This window comes from Schistocerca nitens, chromosome 7 (genome assembly GCF_023898315.1).
Source record: "Schistocerca nitens isolate TAMUIC-IGC-003100 chromosome 7, iqSchNite1.1, whole genome shotgun sequence".
In the NCBI taxonomy this organism is placed as follows: Eukaryota; Metazoa; Arthropoda; class Insecta; order Orthoptera; family Acrididae; genus Schistocerca; species Schistocerca nitens.
In genome coordinates, this window is record NC_064620.1 from 96,488,425 (window position 1) to 96,510,386 (window position 21,962).

The following is a 21,962-nucleotide window of genomic DNA, read 5'->3' on the forward strand; positions in this document are numbered from 1 at the left end:
GATTTTTCAAATGCAGCAAAGAAATGCCTATAAACAATGACACCTGTAATACAAGTGATGCAATACGATCATTACTTAATATCGTTATATATAATTCACATAAATAAATCTACCAACATACTTTTCTGGAGACATTCTTCCTAGCTGGCACTTGTGCTGCAACAACTGGTGTCTCAGGCAGTCCCAAAGCCTTCCTTTCAGCTGCTTGTTTACTCTGCAATGCAAGGGCGTCTAAAAGCTGCTTTGTTGTGACATTATGACTAACAGCACATGATTTCATATGGGATGTCTGGGCACTTTTCTTGTCGAATTTCTTCCAACACAGAGGACATGTCAGATCAGAAGCACTAAAGTAGGGACTTAGCTGTTCATCATCTGCATCATGTACATTCCCTGCATCTCTTGAGGTAGTGTCTTGAAGTACACATGCATCCGCACCTTCTAAAGATGAATTAGTCACTTCACTTTTCAGCGCATGAACCAATTCCTGTTTCTGTTTTGATTCATTCACTAACAGGTATCCAGTTGTTTCTTCTTCTAATACAGAATTAGGTATTATTTTATTCACAGTATCATAAACACAATCTCGTCCATATTCTGTAGTTACACAACTCACTGCAAACTTATCTAAGGATGGCAACACAGGTAGGCTTCTGTCAGTCTCAGTACAATAGTTATTACATTTTGTGAGAGGTGTATTATTATCTGAGCTCTCTTCACTCACAGTTTGTGAGGAACGAAGACTAATAATATCATCATTTTCAACTTTGGACACTAATGAAATGTCATTAACAACCACTTCTTGATTTCTGATTTCTTCACAATCACCAGATTTGTCACGACAGTGCTTTGCTTTACTAGGAGTTTCAAAATTCTCAGCAAAGCTTTCATCTGACTCACAAGTGCTACCTTTAAGACATTTTACATCTGACAACTCAAATGATGTTTTACAAGGCAGACTTTTATGCAGTAACAATTTGTAGTGGGGAGGCTGAGTTTGTGATTGTGGAGAATCTCTCACCTCATTACCTGAAGGCAAAAGATCAATAATGTTCACAGAATAAGTGTTTTTGTCCAAACAATATGATTTTTCCTCTCCTGATGATGATGATGTCCCGTCTATCTCTTTGGAACTATAGTGCAAACAAGGGAGAAAATAAAGGTTGTGATTAAAAAGTTGGCAATATTTACATGATAAAGTTCTGGATGGAAAACAAACAATGATAACAGACAAAAACACATTTTAATTTTTATATGCCCTCTAACAAACACCTAAATGATTCAGACAATTCCTTGTTATGCTATCAAACTTTCATTTCTCTTCATAGCGAAAGTTTTTTACCGCAAAGACTGGTAAAAATCGTTGCATCCTGAGATGTAACTGTCAGTTTCTGGTAGTTAGGTAGGAAAGTGGGTAGAGTGTAGGAGGAGAAGATGGCAGATGACTCCACACAGAGCAAGGAGGAGAAGATGGCAGATGACTCCACACAGAGCAAGGAGAGAGGAGAAATAGGGGAGGACAAGAACATATTATCAAGCAAAGGCACCTGCAGGATGGAGGGAAAATAGCAATGCAAATGGTAGTGGAAAAAACAGAGGGCAAGGAATAAGAAGGAACCCCTATGATGAGAAGGTAGGTGGGAAGATTAAAGTTTAACAATGAGGTTATTACAAACAGAGAAAAACTTGGAATGGAAGCAATGAGGAAGGAACTTTTTCGAAGGAACCATACTGGCATTTGTCTTGAACAGTTTTGGTTATCATGGAAAAGCTAAATCGAGATGGCATTGTGGGGATTTGATCAAGGATCTTTGTGCATTTAGTGTCTTACCGTCACACTTACATATTTCATTTCCTTTTATTTGCAAAGCATCAACCATGGAAATTTTTTGTGGTCTTGTTATCCCGCGTGTGTCACCATGGAATTTCTCTCATTATCCCACATACAACAGGATGTCCTATCTTCAGTGTTTGTGAGCACATTTCACCTAAACACTTAACTTTCACTGTGTCTGATTTTAAAACATGTTGGTTACATGTGTTTATTTTTGGTGATGATTCATAAATAAAAGGAAGTGAAATTCATACGACATAAAAACAAATAATTCCAAGAAGATAATGATCATCATCAAGTAATAATAATAATAATAATAATAATAATAATAATAATATAGAATCAACTAAGGAACAACAGAAAAATAAAAATGATGATCAACAGAACAGAGATAATGTGGAAGGTAAGTAGCTGACAAGAGGGAGGGTTGGATAGTGAATAAAAAAAGTGGTGCAAAGGCAGGAGAACGGAAAAGTGGCAGATGGAGACAGAAGACAGGTGCTACTAAAGCGTGTAAGTATTATTTCAAATTTTCAACGTTATCTATAGTGCGCTTAGACTTGTGCTAGTGCGCTTTTGCTAAAAATCAATATATTTTAGAGACATCTATAATTATGCTTCATTAGCTGCAGACAAAAGTTTGTGCTTCTGATTGTATGGCCAAAAACTACTTGACAGAGGGGGAACTAGAACAGATCCTTTTGGAGGTGCCTGCGGAAGAAGATGACAGCAGAGATATTGATGTTGTTTTTTTTTTCTGATGGAGAGATGAAATAATATTACGGAGTGGTCATGACAGTGAATCTAAAATTGAATGTGATGAAAGATTAGCTTCCTTTGATACTGAAGGTGATATATTTATTGGTAGGAACAAACAAATAAAATGATGTAAACTGATATGCATAAAAAGACATCACATGTACCAACAAAAAATATTATAAAGACTTTTCCAGGCCTTAAAATGGAGCATGAGGTATTGTAGAGGAAACTGAATCATTCCATAAAATAATCAGTACTATTGATACAAGAAACAATGCATTTTACAACTGTGTACATTCACAGGAAAACACAAGGAGAAAATTATTCTAGAGGTAGGCATGCTGAGTTGACAAATCGTAATGAAATTTGTGCAATATTAGACATTCTTTATTTGATTGGCCTCAAGGGTGGAAACCACAACACAAATGTATTGCACCTTCATTCAAATGATGGAAAAGAAATGATTGTTTTGAGATCCAGCATGAGTTACAAGAGATTTTTATTGTTTCTCAGGTGGATTAGACTTGATGCCACCTTTAACGTGTTTTGGCGGCAACACAACCACCTAACCTTTGTGCACATCGTTGTCTACCAATCAAAGTTCACCTCAGGATCAACATAGCCCAGCTTTAACCAACACTTTTTTACCTTTTTTCACACCAGATCTCCAGTTGCTTTCTAGTTCACCTTTATCTCTCCCCATATATTTTTATTTTCATTCCAACCTCATGTTACACTTTCCACCTTCTAATATCATGTCACACTCACAACACCCCCACAACGACCCCATTAAGTTTTATTTTCATTCCCTCCGCAAACATGCCTTCGCCCTAGCCAGATTACACTCCCATATTTTATTTTCTCAGGCTTGTCTGACATTTGGCATTACCCCCAAAGACCTCACACTTAAAGTTCCCATCTCTGGCTGTAACGCTTCCTTCCATCAGTCCCTATACCAGTTCCAAACTGAACAATCCATTGCCCTCACCCACCTAATCCTTCACCTACACATCAACTCAGCCAATGAACACACTCATCAACTCCTATCCTTAATAAAAGTCCTCAATCTTTCCTCTCCCACATCCACACCGGCTGTTCAGACCATCCTCCTACAGGCCAACTGCAAATTAGAACAGCATGCCACCCTCCACCTCAAAAAACTATCCAATCTCCTGGTTTCCCACCTCCGGAAAGGCAACTCACTCACCCTTCACAACCTTTCCAGCAAACCTCAACCTCCTCTCATTGCACACAGACCCAGTCTCTCCCATCCACTCAATCTCCCACTTACACCTCCACTCCCCCCCAAAACCTCAAAATTCCAATCAACATAATCTGGAACCACAACACCCTAATTCAGTTGTTAACCTTTCCTCCAAACCTCTCTCCCAATCCGAAACCTCTGTCCTATCCAAAGGCCTCACCTTCAGCCCCACTCCCAGATTCAACCAAACAGCTCTTGACTGTCCTACACCCGTACTCTCTGCTGGAAATATCACTTTGCCATGAAGAAAAATGATCCTCATCCTACTCCTAATGGTCCAACTCCTCAAGACACTATCCAAATTGATCCCTGCCTGGAACAGTTCCGTCCTCCGTCACAGCGGGACCCACCTCCTCTTCCTCAAAATCACCCTCTCCAAACTTTCCAGGAATGACTGACTTCCAGCCTTGCCTCTTAAACCTTCTTAAAAAACATTAATCCTACTCCCAACATCACCACTACTGGAGCCCAGGCTATCCATGATCTGAAGGCTGACCGATCCATCATCATTCTTCCGGCGGACAAGGGTTCCACGACCGTGGTACTTGATCGTCGGGAGTATGTGGTTGAGGGACTGCGTCAGCTTTCAGACAACACTACATACAAAGTTTGCCAAGGTAATCCCATTCCTGACGTCCAGGCGGAGCTTCAAGGAATCCTCAGAAGCTTAGGGCCCCTACAAAACCTTTCACCTGACTCCATCAACCTCCTGACCCCACCGACACCCCGCACCCCTACCTTCTACCTTCTTCCTAAAATCCACAAACCCAATCATCCTGGCCGCCCCATTGTAGCTGGTTACCAAGCCCCCAAAGAACGGATCTCTGCCTACGTAGATCAACACCTTCAACCCATTACATGCAGTCTCCCATTCTTCATCAAAGACACCAACCACTTTCTCGAACGCCTGGAATCCCTACCCAGTCTGTTACCCTCGGAAACCATCCTTGTAACCATTGATGCCACTTCCTTATACACAAATATTCCGCATGTCCAGGGCCTCACTGCGATGGAGCACTTCCTTTCACCCCAATCACCTGCCACCCAACCAAAAATCTCTTTCCTTATTACCCTAGCCAGCTTCATCCTGACCCACAACTTCTTCACTTTCGAAGGCCAGACATACCAACAATTAAAGGGAACAGCCATGAGTACCAGGATGGCCCCCTCGTACGCCAACCTATTCATGGGTCGCTTAGAGGAAGCCTTCTTGGTTACCCAGGCCTGCCAACCCAAAGTTTGGTACAGATTTATTGATGACATCTTAATGATCTGGACTCACAGTGAAGAACAACTCCAGAATTACCTCTCCAACCTCAACTCCTTAGGTTCCATCAGATTTACCTAGTCCTACTCCAAATCCCATGCCACTTTCCTTGACATTGACCTCCACCTGTCCAATGGCCAGCTTCACACGTCCGTCCACATCAAATCCACCAACAAGCAACAGTACCTCCATTATGACAGCTGCCACCCATTCCACATCAAACGGTCCCTTCCCTACAGCCTAGGTCTTTGTGGCAAACGAATCTGCTCCAGTCCGGAATCCCTGAATCATTACACCAACAACCTGAAAACAGCTTTCGCATCTCGCGACTACCCTCCCGACCTGGTACAGAAGCTAAAAACCAGAGCCACTTCCTCATCTCCTCAAACCCAGAACCTCCCACAGAAGAACCCCAAAAGTGCCCCACTTGTGACAGGATACTTTCCGGGACTGGATCAGACTCTGAATGTGGCTCTCCAGCAGGGATACGACTTCCTCAAATCCTGCCCTGAAATGAGATCCATCCTTCATGAAATCCTCACCACTCCACCAAGAGTGTCTTTCCGCCGTCCACCTAACCTTCTAAACCTCTTGGTTCATCCCTATGAAATCCCCAAACCACTTTCCCTACCCTCTGGCTCCTACCCTTGTAACCGCCCCCGGTGTAAAACCTGTCCCATGCACCCTCCCACCACCACCTACTCCAGTCCTGTAACCCGGAAGTTGTACACGATCAAAGGCAGAGCCACGTGTGAAAGCACCCACGTGATTTACCAACTGACCTGCCTACACTGTGACGCTTTCTATGTGGGAATGACCAGCAACAAACTGTCCATTCGCATGAATGGACACAGGCAGACAGTGTTTGTTGGTAATGAGGATCACCCTGTGGCTAAACATGCCTTGGTGCACGGCCAGCATTTCTTGGCACAGTGTTACACCGTCCGGGTTATCTGGATACTTCCCACTAACACCAACCTGTCAGAACTCCGGAGATGGGAACTTGCCCTTCAGTATATGCTCTCTTCTCATTATCTGCCAGGCCTCAACCTCCGCTAATTTCAAGTTGCCGCCACTCATACCTCACCTGTCTTTCAACAACATCTTTGCCTCTGTACTTCCACCTCGACTGACATCTCTGCCCAAACTCTTTGCCTTTACAAATGTCTGCTTGTGTCTGTATATGTGTGGATGGATAGGTGTGTGTATGCAAGTGTATGCCTGTCCTTTTCCCCCCCTAAGGTAAGTCTTTCCGCTCCCGGGATTGGAATGACTTCTTACCCTCTCCCTTAAAACCCACATCCTTTCATCTTTCCCTCTCCTTCCCTCTTTCCTGACGAAGCAACCGGGGGTTGTGAAAAATCGAAATTTTGTGTGTGTGTTTGTGTGTTTTTATTGTGCCTATCTACCAGCGCTTTCCCGTTTGGTAAGTCATGGAATAAAGATGATGTGACTTACCGAACGAAAGCGCTGGCTCCTATCCTTAATAAAAGTCCTTAATCTTTCCTCTCCCACATCCACACCGGCTGTTCAGAGCATCCTCCTACAGGCCAACCGCAAATTAGAACAGCATGCCACCCTCCACCTCAAAAAACTATCCAATCTCCTGGTTTCCCACCTCTGGAAATGCAACTCACTCACCCTTCACAACCTTTCCAGCAAACCTCAACCTTCTCTCATGGCACACAAACCCAGTGTCTCCCATCTACTCAATCTCCCACTTCCAGCTCCACTCCCTCCAAAACCTCAAAATTCCAATCAACACTACCTGGAACCACAACACCCTAATTCAGTAGTTAACCTTTCCTCCAAACCTCTCTCCCAATCCGAAACCTCTGTCCTATCCAAAGGCCTCACCTTCAGCCCCACTCCCAGATTCAACCAAACAGCCCTCGTCAAAGATTTACTGTCCTACACTCGTACTCTCTGCTGGAAATATCACTTTGCCACGAAGAAAAATGATCCTAATCCTACTCCTAATGATCCAACTGGCCAAGACACCATCCAAATTGAACCCTGCCTGGAACAGTTCCGTCCTCCGTCGCAGCGGGACCCACCTCCTCTTCCTCAAAATCACCCTCTCCAAACCTTCCAGGAATTTCTGACTTCCAGCCTTGCATCTCAATCCTTCTTAAAAAACCTTGATCCTACTCCCAACATCACCACTGCTGAAGCCCAGGCTATCCGTGATCTGAAGGCTGACCGATCCATCATCATTCTTCCGGCGGACAAGGGTTCCACGACCGTGGTACTTGATCGTCGGGAGTATGTGGCTGAGGGTCTGCGTCAGCTTTCGGACAACACCACATACAAAGTTTGCCAAGGTAACCCCATTCCCGATGTCCAGGCGGAGCTCCAAGGAATCCTCAGAAGCTTAGGTCCCCTACAAAACCTTTCACCTGACTCCATCAACCTCCTGACCCCACCGACACCCCGCACCCTTACCTTCTACCTTCTTCCTAAAATCCACCAACCCAATCATCCCGGCCGCCCCATTGTAGCTGGTTACCAAGCCCCTACAGAACGGATCTCTGCCTACGTAGATCAACACCTTCAACCCATTACATGCAGTCTCCCATCCTTCATCAAAGACACCAACCACTTTCTCGAACGCCTGGAATCCTTACCCAGTCTGTTACCCCCGGAAACCATCCTTGTAACCATTGATGCCACTTCCTTATACACAAAAATTCCGCACGTCCAGGGCCTCGCTGCGATGGAGCACTTCCTATCACGCCAATCACCTGCCACCCTACCTAAAACCTCTTTCCTCATCACCTTAGCCAGCTTCATCCTGACCCACAACTTCTTCACTTTTGAAGGCCAGACATACCAACAATTAAAGGGAACAGCCATGGGTACCAGGATGGCCCCGCGTACGCCAACCTATTCATGGGTCGCTTAGAGGAAGCCTTCTTGGTTACCCAGGCCTGCCAACCCAAAGTTTGGTACAGATTTATTGATGACATCTTCATGATCTGGACTCACAGTGAAGAAGAACTTCAGAATTTCCTCTCCAACCTCAACTCCTTTGGTTCCATCAGATTCACCTGGTCCTACTCCAAATCCCATGCCACTTTCCTTGACGTTGACCTCCACCTGTCCAATGGCCAGCTTCACACGTCCGTCCACATCAAACCCACCAACAAGCAACAGTACTGCATTATGACAGCTGCCACCCATTCCACATCAAACGGTCCCTTCCCTACAGCCTAGGTCTTTGTGGCAAACGAATCTGCTCCAGTCCGGAATCCTTGAACCATTACACCAACAACCTGAAAACAGCTTTCGCATCTCGCAACTACCCTCCCGACCTGGTACAGAAGCAAGTAACCAGAGCCACTTCCTCATCCCCTCGAACCCAGAATCCCCCACAGAAGAACCTCAAAAGTGCCCCACTTGTGACAGGATACTTTCCGGGACTGGACCAGACTCTGAATGTGGCTCTCCAGCAGGGATACGACTTCCTCAAATCCTGCCCTGAAATGAGATCCATCCTTCATGAAATCCTCCCCACTCCACCAAGAGTGTCTTTCCGCCGTTCACCTAACCTTCATAACCTGTTAGTTCATCCCTATGAAATCCCCAAACCACCTTCCCTACCATCTGACTCCTATCCTTGTAACCGCCCCGGAGTAAAACCTGTCCTATGCACCCTCCCACCACCACCACCTACTCCAGTCCTGTAACCCGGAAGGTGTACACGATCAAAGGCAGAGCCACGTGTGAAAGCACCCATGTGATTTACCAACTGACCTGCCTACACTGTGATGCATTCTATGTGGGAATGACCAGCAACAAACTGTCCATTCGCATGAATGCACACAGGCAGACAGTGTTTGTTGGTAATGAGGATCACCCTGTGGCTAAACATGCCTTGGTGCACGGCCAGCACTTCTTGGCACAGTGTTACACCGTCCGGGTTATCTGGATACTTCCCACTAACACCAACCTATCCGAACTCTGGAGATGGGAACTTGCTCTTCAATATACATTGTGGCAAACAGCTAGAAGGACCATTTTGTTTTTCTAATAAGCCATCTAACAGTGTGCAGACTGACCGAGGCAATGAAAGGCACAAATATAAATATGACAACATATAACTGGTATACTAGCTATCCGTTGGCTGTCTCTGCTACAAAACAATTCCACTCGTATTAGGAACCCTGAGAAAGGATAAAAAAGAAATACCACTTTGAGTTTTTGCCCAACAAGAAGAGCCGAATCGGTTTGATAGTTTGTAGATACCAGAAAGACATTGCTGTGGTACCATATGTATCTAAATACAATAAATCTGTTGTACTCACTTCCACAATGCACAACAAAGGACCAGCAGATGAGGCCACTTAAGACTCCTCGTATTAGACTAGATTACAATAAGACAAAGTGAGGTGTCAACACTGTTGACCAAATGTGCCACATTCAGTAATGCAAAAGACAAGAATATGGACATTGGCTACATGGTACACATTGCTGAAAATGGCTGGTATCAATGCGCAGATGTTCTTTCAAGCAAATAAAAAGAACGAGAAACATCCATTTTGAGTTTTTCTAAAGAACATTTCTTTTCAACTGACAAACCACATCCTGTCAAAAGATCTGTGACAACAAGTTAACCAGCAGATGTTAGCATGTATCTGCAGCATTACAAAGTTCAAGAGATGCATATACAAGAGCAACCAATGAAGAAAAAATACAGATGTGGAATTTGTGGAAGGACAAATAACAGCTCCACAACACTAAGATGTAGCTCTTGTGATTTTGTCCACAAAAGTCATTCTCAAAAAACAGTTCTCTGTGAAAAATGCAGTGTTTGTTCACCCAAAGTTGAAGACAATTAATTTGCAAGTAAAATTGTCCCAATGTAACACATTAGCACCTATAACATGTATGGAACTATAGTTAAGCATACGCCTAAATGTTACTTGTAAACACTGTATGGCATAAATTACTGCAATAAATGATAAAGCAAATGTAACTTATCATCAATGTGTATATAGTACACAAACATCTGCTCCTGTATAATTAAAGAGTGCATCTGCTGTAGGATTAAGCTAAGCAGTACAAAAGTAAAAGGATGTCTCCAAGAGTCCTAAATGCCCTTTGTCACTTTCTTCTGTTCAAATATTGGCTGCATCTTACAGCATTATCTACCATTTTTCATGTGTGTCATCTGACCTTAAATAATGCAATGAACTTATAAACTGTTTCGAGCACAGTTATCTCCAAACACTGTCTCTCTTACACACTGGACACTGCATTACAAGTCAAAGAATCCATTATATAAGAGACTACAATATGAAAAGGATAGAATGAGATTTTCACTCTGCAGCAGAGTGTGCGCTGATATGAAACTTCCTGGCAGATTAAAACTGTGTGCCACACCGAGACTCGAACTCAGGACCTTTGCCTTTCACAGGCAAGTGCTCTACCAACTGAGCTACCCAAGCACGACTCACGCCCCGTCCTCACAGCTTTACTTCTGCCAGTATCTTGTCCCCTACCTTCCAAACTTTACAGAAGCTCTCCTGCGAACCTTGCAGAACTACCACTCCTGAAAGAAAGGATATTGCAGTGACATGGCTTAGCCACAGCCTGTGGGTTGTTTCCAGAATGAGATTTTCACTCTGCAGCGGAGTGTGCACTGATATGAAACTTCCTGGCAGATTAAAACTGTGTGCCGCAACGAGACTCGAACTCGGGACCTTTGCCTTTCGCGGGCAAGTGCTCTACCAACTGAGCCATATCATGGAGAAGGAAAGTGGTCGTGCTCTTTCAAAGGAATCATCTCGGTATTTGCCGTAAAAGATTTAGGGAAATCATGAAAAACATAAATCAGGATGGCCGGATGTGAGGTTTGAACCATTGTCCTCCAGAATGCGAGTCCAGTGTGCTAACCACTGCACTATCCCACTCGGATACAAAATAAAACTGCTTAACTAGCTTTATATGATGCTGCATTGGCTGTTTCATTTAATTTCTGGTTGTTACTACGTTACCAAGGAATTTCTGTTCATTCAGATAATCACCTGCCACTTTCAACAAGTAACTGAAAACAGTTTAATTACAATACTGTGCACTCACTGCAATAGGTCACTGCAGTGTAACAATGAAAAAATCCATATGTAACCTGCACGCAGTAAAATAAATATGCAATAAGTAATAGGTGTGGTAAACTGCCTACAAGTAACTGCTTAATAACTGATGTAGAGAAGAGTCACAGATTAAAGTGTCATTCTAAATTATAGACAGAAAAGGTTTTTCGCAGTATGCTATTCAAAGGGACACAATACACACAGAACTTTGAAAATCAAGTTAGTTAAGTGAGAATAAAAACTGGGCAGAATCAGGGCACAGTGTCCATGATCCCTGAATACTGAATAAACTAATCCTGTGAACTGTAAAAAGCTTTCAAATATATTGTGAATCAACTCTATCTTATACTATCATTAATAAGTAAATTCAAGACAGAAGACAAATATTATTGGTAGTCATGTGCTGTACTATGCAGGTCTGAAGGTACTTTGGCTTCAATCCACTTGCAAATCATTACAAATTTAAAACTTCGAAACAGTTAGCATTATTATTATTATTATTATTATTATTATTATTATTATTATTATTATTATTTCAGTGTTTTGAGGAGGATGGTAAGTGTGGAATAGGCGGATGAGGGGATGAGTAGAAGGGGGAAGAAGATGATGAAGGTGAGATGGAAAGATCAACAAGTATAATATTAACACTGAATAAAAACGTGTTATTCTTTAATCTCAAAAAATTATACACATTGGGAATAGCAAATCCTGTGACATTTTTCACATCTTATCAAACATATACACTGGAGAAACAATTCCATCCTGGACATCCCATTGTTTGATATACATTGGAAAAACTAGATGTAAAAATTAAATATTTGTAATAATTGACCTTTTTCTCACTACAGTAAAAATGATTAACGGAACACAGCAAGAGAAACCTTCGACATAATTACTCTCTGCGGAGGAGTGCAAGAACTCATTAACAACATTGTTCTGATGGAACACTACCTAAGTTTCAACAAATATTGCTTACTTCCTAGAAGTTATTAAGAAAACTATCAGTGAAATTAGACTGAACAAACTGTTGTCCTGAAGTTCAGAACATTTATGACAATGTCAAGTTAGTCCGACTTTGCTGAAACAGCTTTTTAAAATGACACAAACAAAAAATGAACTTGAAATAATAACAAAGAAAAGTAGTTGTTTATTATTATTCAAAACATAAGAAGTGTAAAATGACCTACTCATCCGAACACTGATATATAATATTTCATATTTATCTTCATAAAATTGAAACCACACAATTTATAAAGGTTTTCCACTCTACACAGTCAGTGCTGAATGACATCAAATTGAAATGGATGATAAACATAATGAAAACACGAAAACAGCATTAGCGTTACAATCATTTCATTGCGAACATCAGAAGTGCAAGTGAAACCACAAACCACTTTGTGATGCTGAACCTGTTTCACTATACACAAGTACCAGTTTGCATATTTTTATATTCAAAATTTAGGGCTGATGAAACAAAATTCTCATTATTCTTAGTCAACAGTATGAATGCAAAGTAATAAAGTATGAAGATATAGGTGGCACAATTCTACTATACCTCCTTCCATGTCAGAAAAGGAACATCCTGAATATTCAGCAAAACAACACAAATGGAAAAAGACCTTGAACACTGGCAGTTCCTTCATCGAACTAAAAGTCAGCTGCAAGTGATGTATCATCTTTAATTACTGTCTTTGTCTAGCTATTTCCCACATCCCACATATATATATTTTCTCTAATTCTCCAAATTAAAACAGATCAATTTTCATGAATGAATTAAAAAATAAAACCAGTTAAATAACTGAAAAAGACCAGTTGACTGTCACAAAAATAATGCTTTAAAATTTTCAAATGACGATTTTCTTTAATTCTTGACTATCCTTTTCTACTAATGAAAGAGCTGACAGTACTGAAACCTAAGTGTTCGAAGTATTTTTCCATCGGTTTTTCAGTTACCAGTAACTGAGACTCTGTCTCAAATAGTCCATATTTTGGTTTTTGTTACACTTGTAGCTAGCATTACAATTTTGTTTGTTTAAAGAAATGTTACATATGTATACCTTTGCAAAGATAGAGCAAAGCTGCCAAAACCATCAAAACTGTCTTCTGCTGTTTTTGATTCTTGAGCACTCTTCTTAAGTGAGAGTTTTGTTAGCTTCGATGATACTACTTTTCTCTTCCTTTTTGGATCTCTAATGTCCATTTTAAGACAAGTAATCTATTGTCACAATGCATCTGCAGAGGACATCAGTGCCTACTACTTTAGTCAGTCACTTTCATCTCTGTGGTGTTTTGTTAAAAATTCTCTCATCATCTGCCTCTTAAATTTTGTTTCTTCTGCACTTTCCAAGAGCATCTCTTCAATCCAGGTTCTCAGCTTTTGTGCTCCATCAGATTTGCTAAAATTAAAACAGATCAATTTACATGAATGAATTAAAAAATAAAAAGAGTTAAATAACTAAAAAAATACCAGTGGACTGTCAAAGACAAAACACATTAGAATTCTCAAATGATGATTTTTGTTAATTCTAACACTGTAACGTCAGTTGGAAATATGAGAGCGACAATGTTGCAGTGAAACAAAGAATGTCATTATCACACGCAACATAAACAACTTGATAACTTTAAGTCTGACATTTGGAGGGTGCAGGACTGGGCTCGCCAATTTGGCTCAAACTGGGTGAATAGGAGCAGGTCGGTGCCCCTTTCAAGTTTCCAGAATATCTCACGTAAGTGGGTAATAATAAAAGAAAAAAAGCACTCTAAGGATTTTCAAGTATAGTGTGTAGGATTTTTGAGCATTGATGATCAAGCACGTGGCATAGCGCAGTGGTCTAGTGCACCGACTGTCAATTTGCTGTCTTGGGTTTGATTCCTGCAACAACCATGACTTTTTTATTTATTTTTAATTCCTCATAATGTTATTGCCCATAATTGTAATGGCCTCTTGCTTCCTGAAATCTTTCCCACGAGTCAGAGTTAATGAATGCAACTCTGTCATTTCTAGCACTATCTTGTTCTATTTCTGTCTTCCATATCAGAAGTTCCCAACCCCACCCCAGGTTCGGAATTGTGCTTTTAATTGTGGGAACTTCCATTCTGGATGAGCGTCAGCAAAATTAATGACTTGCTTCTTAACAGCCACAGCCACCAAAGTACGAGAGTAATATTTTTTACAATCGTAATCATTGCCATTCAAGTCTGTACTTAAAGAAGGAACTGATTACAAATAAAATAGAACTGCATATCGTAAAAGAGTGTGTCCCATAGCTATTGCTACAGCACCCAAAGACACAGGAGGGTTGTTGGTGATCATAGCTTTCTCTTCATAAGCTGAGAAAGCATAATGAAGAGCACTGGCGAAATTTTTTATCTCCATTAAAAGCTACAAATCGATGTTATCACAAATCGCTTCACTGGTAGAAAATTCTTGTTAGGCCTTTGTTTTCCAACAAAAAGAATTTGCTTTCTACGTCCATGTCTACATAGATACTCTGCAACTCACACTTAAAGAGCCTGGCAGAGGGTTCACCGAACCACCTTCACAATAATTCTCTATTATCCCAATCTCGAATAGCGCGTGGAAAAAATGGACACCTACATCTTTCTGTGAGAGCTCTGATTTCCTTTATTTTATTGTGATGAACATTTCTCCCACTGTAGGTCAGCGTCAACAAAATATTTTTGCATTTGGAGGAAAAAGTTGTTGATTGATATTTTGTGAGAAGATTCTGCCACAATGAAAAAAGCATTTGTTTTAATGATGTCCACCCCAGATCCTTTATCATGCCAGTGACACTCTCCACCCTGTTTTGCAATAATACAAAACATGCTGCTCTTCTTTGAACTTTCTCAATGTACTCTGTTAATCCTATCTGGTACGGATCCCAGACCGCGTACCAGTACTCCGAAAGAGGACAGACAAGCATAGTGTAGGCAGTCTCTTTAGTGCATCAGTTACATTGTCCGCATCTCGTGGTCTTGCGGTAGCGTTCTCGCTTCCCGTGCACGGGGTCCCGGGTTCGATTCCCGGCGGGACCAAGTATTTTGTCTGCCTTGTGATGACTGGGTGTTGTGTGTCTTTCATCATCATTTCATCCCCATCGACACGCAAGTCGCCGAAGTGGCGTCAACTCATAAGACTTGCACCAGGCGAATGGTCTACCCAACGGGAGGCCCTAGCCACACGGCATTTCCATTTCCATCAGTTACATTTTCTAAGTGTTATGTCAATAAAACACAGTCTTTGGTTTGCCTTCCCCATAACATTTTCTATGTGTTCTTTCCAATTTAAGTCATTTGTAATTGCAATTTCTAGGCATTTAGTTGAATTTACAGCCTTTAGATTTGACTGATTTTCATGTAACTGAAGTTTAACAGATACCTTTTAGCACTCATGTGGATGACCTCACGCTTTTCATTATTTAGGGTCAATTGCCAATTTTCACACCATACAAATATCTTTTCTAAATTGTTTCACAATTTGTTTTGATCTTCTGATGACTTTACTAGACGGTAAACAATAGCATCATCTGCAAACAACCTAAGACGGTTGCTCAGATTCGTCTCCTGAATCATTTATATAGATAAGGAACAGCAGAGGGCCTGTAACACTACCTTGGGGAATGCCAGAAATCACTTCTGTTTTACTCAATGACTTTCATAGAAAATCACCACAGACATGGTAAAACACTGTTCACAACTGTAGAGACCGTTATAAACTGTTGGAAAACTGGTACAGTAAGGGCCAACTAGAGACGATTTAAAAACTGCCAGAGCCATGTGCTCTGAACGCACAAATGTCAACAAAGAAAAAGGAGCGACAGTGGGGATGTATAACAACAGAATATTGGATCACAAAGTATCAGAAATGTATTATTGAAAATTACATTATCAATAAATTTAATTCCTTTTGTAACACTATTTTTCATTTTTCAGGAATTTTCCCCGCACAGACTTAAATATTTAGTTGGGAGGCCATTACACAATAAAGGAACAAAAGACAAGAGATTTGTAATAGGCCCACTGTTAATGTTTTAACTTCAAAGTACAACACGGTAGTTGTCTATTTCTTTGAGCACAACTAACTGACAGTCTCTTAGTTCAATTTTGTGAAAGATTCTTTGGTTGTCCAACCAATACATCTGACATAGGGGAAGGTGCTGACTATTCAGTACTGAGAAAAGCAGTGGACAGTGTAGATCATTGTATATTGCTAAATAAATTCGAATATAATGAAAACTTATCTAAGAAACTGTAATCAAATGAAACTTCCTGGCAGATTAAAACTGTGTGCCCGACCGAGACTCGAACTCGGTCGGGCACACAGTTTTAATCTGCCAGGAAGTTTCATATCAGCGCACTCTCCGCTGCAGAGTGGAAATCTCATTCTGTAATCAAATGGTTGTTTTACACTGTCACAGTAAGAAAATAATCTGAATATAATAGAGGGAAACATTCCACACGGGAAAAATATATCTAAAAAGAAAGATGATGAACTCTGGAGATGGGAACTTGCCCTTCAATATATCCTCTCTTTCCGTTACCAACCAGGCCTCAACCTCCGCTAATTTCAAGTTGCCGCCGCTCATACCTCACCTGTCATTCAACAACATCTTTGCCTCTGTACTTCCGCCTAGACTGACATCTCCGCCCAAACTCTTTGCCTTTACATATGTCTGCTTGTGTCTGTATATGTGCGGATGGATATGTGTGTGTGTGTGCGCGCAAGTGTATACCTATCCCTTTTTCCCCCTAAGGTAAGTCTTTCTGCTCCCGGGATTGGAATGACTGCTTACCCTCTCGCTTAAAACCCACATCCTTTCGTCTTTCCCTCTCCTTTCCTCTTTCCTGATGAAGCAACCGTGGGTTGCGAAAGCTTGAACTTTGTGTGTGTGTTTGTTAGTGTCCCTATCAACATACCAACACTTTCGTTTGGTAAGTTACATCATCTTTGTTTTTAGATATGTAAGAAAATAATCTGTCACGCAACTGGGGTACTACAATGTGAAGCATTCTACAGGGCTGCTTGCCAGAGCCATTTTTTCCTCCTAATACATATAAATGACTAGCCTCTGACTAAAAAAAGACAATTATGGAGGCATTTTGTTTAGAGGCAATAAAAGCATAGTTCTTACAGATTTGGGTCATGAACAGGTTAATACAGAAAAACATTTTCTTGGAAGAAGCAAACTTATCTCATAACTAATAGACTGCACTTAAATGCAGTTAAATACGGCACATCTTGTTTATTACACACATTTTACTTGCACTGACATTCCAATTTCTTGCATAGGCGACATGGTTAGTGAACTGGAAGATATAAAACTGGAAACAGAATGTATGCTACCTTTGAAACACCCCCAACAGATGCTGAACATAGCAAGCTCTACAACTACTAAACTGTTTGCCTGATGTTATCTGAGATTATACTTTGGGGTGAATCATTTCAGGCAGAAAGAACATTTTTAGCCCAAAAGTGAGCCATCTGGACCAGGAGTGGTGTCAGTTCGTGAAGCTCATAAAGGCACCTGTTTAACACGGTGGAGTTCTTACACTGCTTCACAGTACGCCTGTACAAGAACTAACAGCATCCTGTTGGTGAAAATAAGATAGATGAAGAATCAGTTACATCATAGTCATCAAATCACTATGAAATGTGTGCTACTGAAATTACTGGTAGAGTCCTATTACCGGAAGGAATACTTTGGGCCTGAAACTTTGCGGCAAATTAAAACTATGTGCCGGACTAGGGCTTGAACTTCAGAACTCTGCCTTTTGTAGGCAAATCTTCTACCAACTCAGTTATTCAAGCATGATTCACAAGCTTTACTTGCGCCAGTATCTCATCTCTTACCCCCTCCCCCTCCCCCCCAAACATCACAGTAGTTCACCTGCATACCTTGTGGGATTAGCACTCCTGAAAGAAAGGATAATCCGGAGACACAGCTTAGCCACAGCCAAGACCATGGCTGAGCCATGTCTCCACAACATTCTTTCTTCCAGGACAGCTAATCCTGCAAGGTATACAGATGAACTACTGTGAAGTTTGGAAAGTAAGACATGAGGTGCTGGTTCCAGTAAAGCTGTGAGGGCAGATCGTGAGTCATGCTTGAATAGCTCAGATAGTGTAGCACTTGCCTGCGAAAGGCAGGGGCCCCAGGTTTGTGTCCTGGTCCAGCACACTGTTTTAATCAGCTAGGAAGTTTCAAAGCAGCACACACTCTGCTTCAGAGTGAAAACTCGTTCTGGAAACAACCCCTTATTCTGTGGCCACACCACACCCCTGCAATATCCTTTCTTCCAGGAGTCTTAGTCCTGCTTGATATGCAGGAGAACTTCTGTGAAGTTTGGATGGTAGGAGATGAGGCACTGTCAGAAGTAAGACTCTCAGGGCAGGCTGTGAGTCACACTTTGATAGCTCACTTGGTGAAGCACTTGTTCACAATATGATTGTGTCCTGCTTTGGCACAGTTTTAATCTGCCAGGAATTTTAAAATCAGCACACACTTCACTGCAGAGTGAAAATTTTCTGCTCTGGGTCTACTTAACTATTTTATGTGGATCAGAAAGGTGTGACTTTCTCTAAAAATTTTCGATTGCCTGAACCAAGTAAGATGTACTTGACAAGAAATATTCAAGAGAAAAAAGCAATGCTGGGAAGTGTAATGCTGTCAAGCTACATTTATTTATTTATTTATTTATTTATAAGAACAATGCATCTTTTAGAAATACTATAATAAATTGAAGTCATTAGAAAGGCAGAGCTACTCAGACAGTATTTCACCTTGTGCTGAATGGCAGTTCTCTTTAAGTGTTCATAAATGCAAGATACTGACCTTAATAATGAGAAAGAACTTGATAGAATTTAATTAAAAAACCAGTAGTATATTCTTGGAGTCACTGGAGGAGCACAGTTTCAGTACTGGTTACTGAACACACATAACGGTGCCTGCCTCCAGTAAAAAGCAGTAGATTAAATAACATGTTCAGTCAGTAAGGGCAGGAAAAATAGCTATTTGTGCAAATTACTTAACCAACAATCTAAAGAAAAGCACAATTCAAGTTCTGTTTTTGAAACCTTCATCAAGAAGTTTAAATATTTTGAACCACTGTTCAGCATTACATTCTGAGGCATTCATAAACCTGTAAGAATGTCCCGGAAGAAATGTTGGAGATAAGATCATAACAAACAACTACATATGTACCAAAACATGGTGCCCAAACCTTTATAAAAACTATACATACAGTACATGATCCTAAATGAAATTTCTGAGACAAGGAACTAAAGATCTGAAAGGAACCTTTCTGGCAGTATGAAATCTGCATGTGAGGTACATGTTTCCAAACTAGTTATGGTATGTTTCTGTGCCATCTGCATCATGAGCATTCTGGAAAAAACATGCAATTATACGTGATGTTTCCACAGCGGATTTTTTTCTATAGGGTTACAAGAATTCGCTGGTATATGAACATCAATGGAAACTGAATAGGATCTGCTTCATAGGAACATAGCTACATATCTCAATTACAAGGGCAACAGGAATATGTGAAATAGTTGTAAAATTTTATGCACAGGTGTAATTCACATGTTGACACTAGTGGTCACCACTCTGACAATTACAAGGAGCCCACTGAACATTATGACTGTTCAAATTACGTGTAATTTATTTCTGTAAGGTGTAAGCTGACAAAGAAAACTAAATTTTAATTTTCAACCATTAGTTCCTTAACCCTCAAAATACTCAACATAGAATACACTACTATCGGATAATTTGCCCTTCAAAGTTAGTTGGTTATTTGGTTAGCTAGTTGGTTGGTTTAAGGATTAAAGGGACCAAACTATGAGGCCGTAGTCCCTCCTACCTGGAACAGCTAAGGCAACAAAACTACATACCAAAGAAGAGCTCAGTGTGCGAACTGTAATGGATCTGGGAAATGTTATTTTTTTTTTTTTTACCTTATTTTTCGATACCGAAGTGTAAATGTTTTCTTATAGTTTTGTCAGAATTTATTATAATTTGTCTTATTACATGTTAATTTACCTCTGTTTTTGAGAGTGAAAGCATATTGTTTACTATTAGGAAATGTATCGAAGAACAGCAAAGAGACTGATTACAAATGGAAACTTGTGGATTGTGTAAAGTATCTTTGACGTTAGAGTCGTCTTTGACTATAGTCAGTCGGCAGCTAACTGTTGGTGTGTGATGATGGAAGAACATTGTGAAGGTCGAAGTCCTAAATAATTTTGAATTATGTTACTATTATTTTTGTATTGACTATAAAGAAGAAACTGTATTTAAAACACCAAAATGAGAGAAACACTTTGAACCACGTCATTTCTGCAGCCGACAACGATGCATTGTGGAATCATACTTAGACAACTGAAGCCAAGACTTATATCGCCTTGCAAACATCTAATGGAAAAGGTACTGTCATGAAATATGGCAAATTTAAGTTAATAAAAAAATAGTGACCATATTTTCAACTTGTGTCTTTCCGGGAAGCCGTATTTCAACTGGGGGCTCAGTGCCGGGATATTGTGTTCACGAGATCTTCAACAGTGCTACGAGGAAGAAAATTTTTGTGTGTTAATACTAGTTTCTTCAGAATGTGTGCTACAGTGTTTGTGTTCATCGGGAAGTAAAAGTTTTGGAGAAGAAATGTTTCGGCAAAAAAAAAATATATAATTTTCGACAGAAGAAAATACTTCAAGAATTTTGGTCAACAATCACATGGATGGAAAACGTGGTTTTGCAACAGTAGAAGAGTGTTCCAGATAAGTCACGAAACCCTCGTATTTTGTTAAAACAATATTTTTATCTTGTTTTGTATTGTTGTGTATAAATGTTTGTTCTTCACAATGACTTACGAGATTTTCGAGAGTATTGTGCCTAAAGTAGAAAGTAGTAATTTAATAGACTTCGAACATCAGGACAGGTCAAATAAAATAGAAAAAACCGATCAATTTGATTTGAAAAGTTTTCTTGTAAATTTCACGCAAGAAATTAGACAATCAGTTGACGACAATAAGACTTACTGGGATGAAAAACTTGATAACATTTTGTTGCAAGTCCAATCAGTCAATACCCAAGTGGGTGAGCTTTCGAACAGAGTTGGCAGTGTTGAGGAAAAAATTGAATCTGTGGAAGCAAAAGTAAATGAAATTGATGCTAAATTGAGTGGTGAAATTAATACTGTAAAAAATGAGTTACTGGCAGATAGGGAAATAAATTTAATTGATTTTAATGAGATAAAAGGGGAAATTAAAAATTTGGATGAGAATACAAAAGTTTTAGTAAAAAATGTAGAACAAAAAATTGACAATCGCTTGGTTACTCTAGAAGAAAAAGTAGAATGCAATGATTTAGAAAACAAAAAATCTGTCAAAGAACTTAGCGAAAAAATTGAAAGTTTTGACATTGAATTTCAAAGCAAGAATTACAATGTCAACACATGTAATCTTGTATCTAATATTCCAGTGAAGCACTTTTCGGCAGATGGACCCTTACATCCCGTTGATTTTATGCAGTATTGTAAGGATTGTTTTTTACCTCACTCACCAGATGAAATAAAAATTAAATTTGTGAAAAAATTCTTGGAAGGGGAAGCTTTGACTTGGGCAAACCAGATTGTAACTTTGGGGATGACCTTTTTAGAATTTGAATCAAAATTTCTGGAAAAATTTTGGGATGATCTTAAACAAACTAGAATCAAAAGTGAATTTTTGAATGGGCGAAACTATAG

General features: G+C 40.3%; 1 protein-coding gene across 2 annotated transcripts in view; it reads right to left on the minus strand.

Moving 5' to 3' along the window:
* LOC126195221 (uncharacterized) overlaps window positions 1-21,962 on the minus strand; it is a 196,770-nt gene that overhangs the window by 151,893 nt on the left and 22,915 nt on the right. For both annotated transcript variants that reach the window (XM_049933743.1, XM_049933742.1), the window contains exons 2-3: window positions 13,277-13,615; window positions 122-1,133 (exon numbers count right to left, since the gene is read on the minus strand). In XM_049933743.1, coding sequence (XP_049789700.1) covers window positions 122-1,133; window positions 13,277-13,419 — 1,155 coding nt within the window. In that variant the 5' untranslated portion in view covers window positions 13,420-13,615. The remainder of the gene's footprint in view (window positions 1-121; window positions 1,134-13,276; window positions 13,616-21,962) is intronic.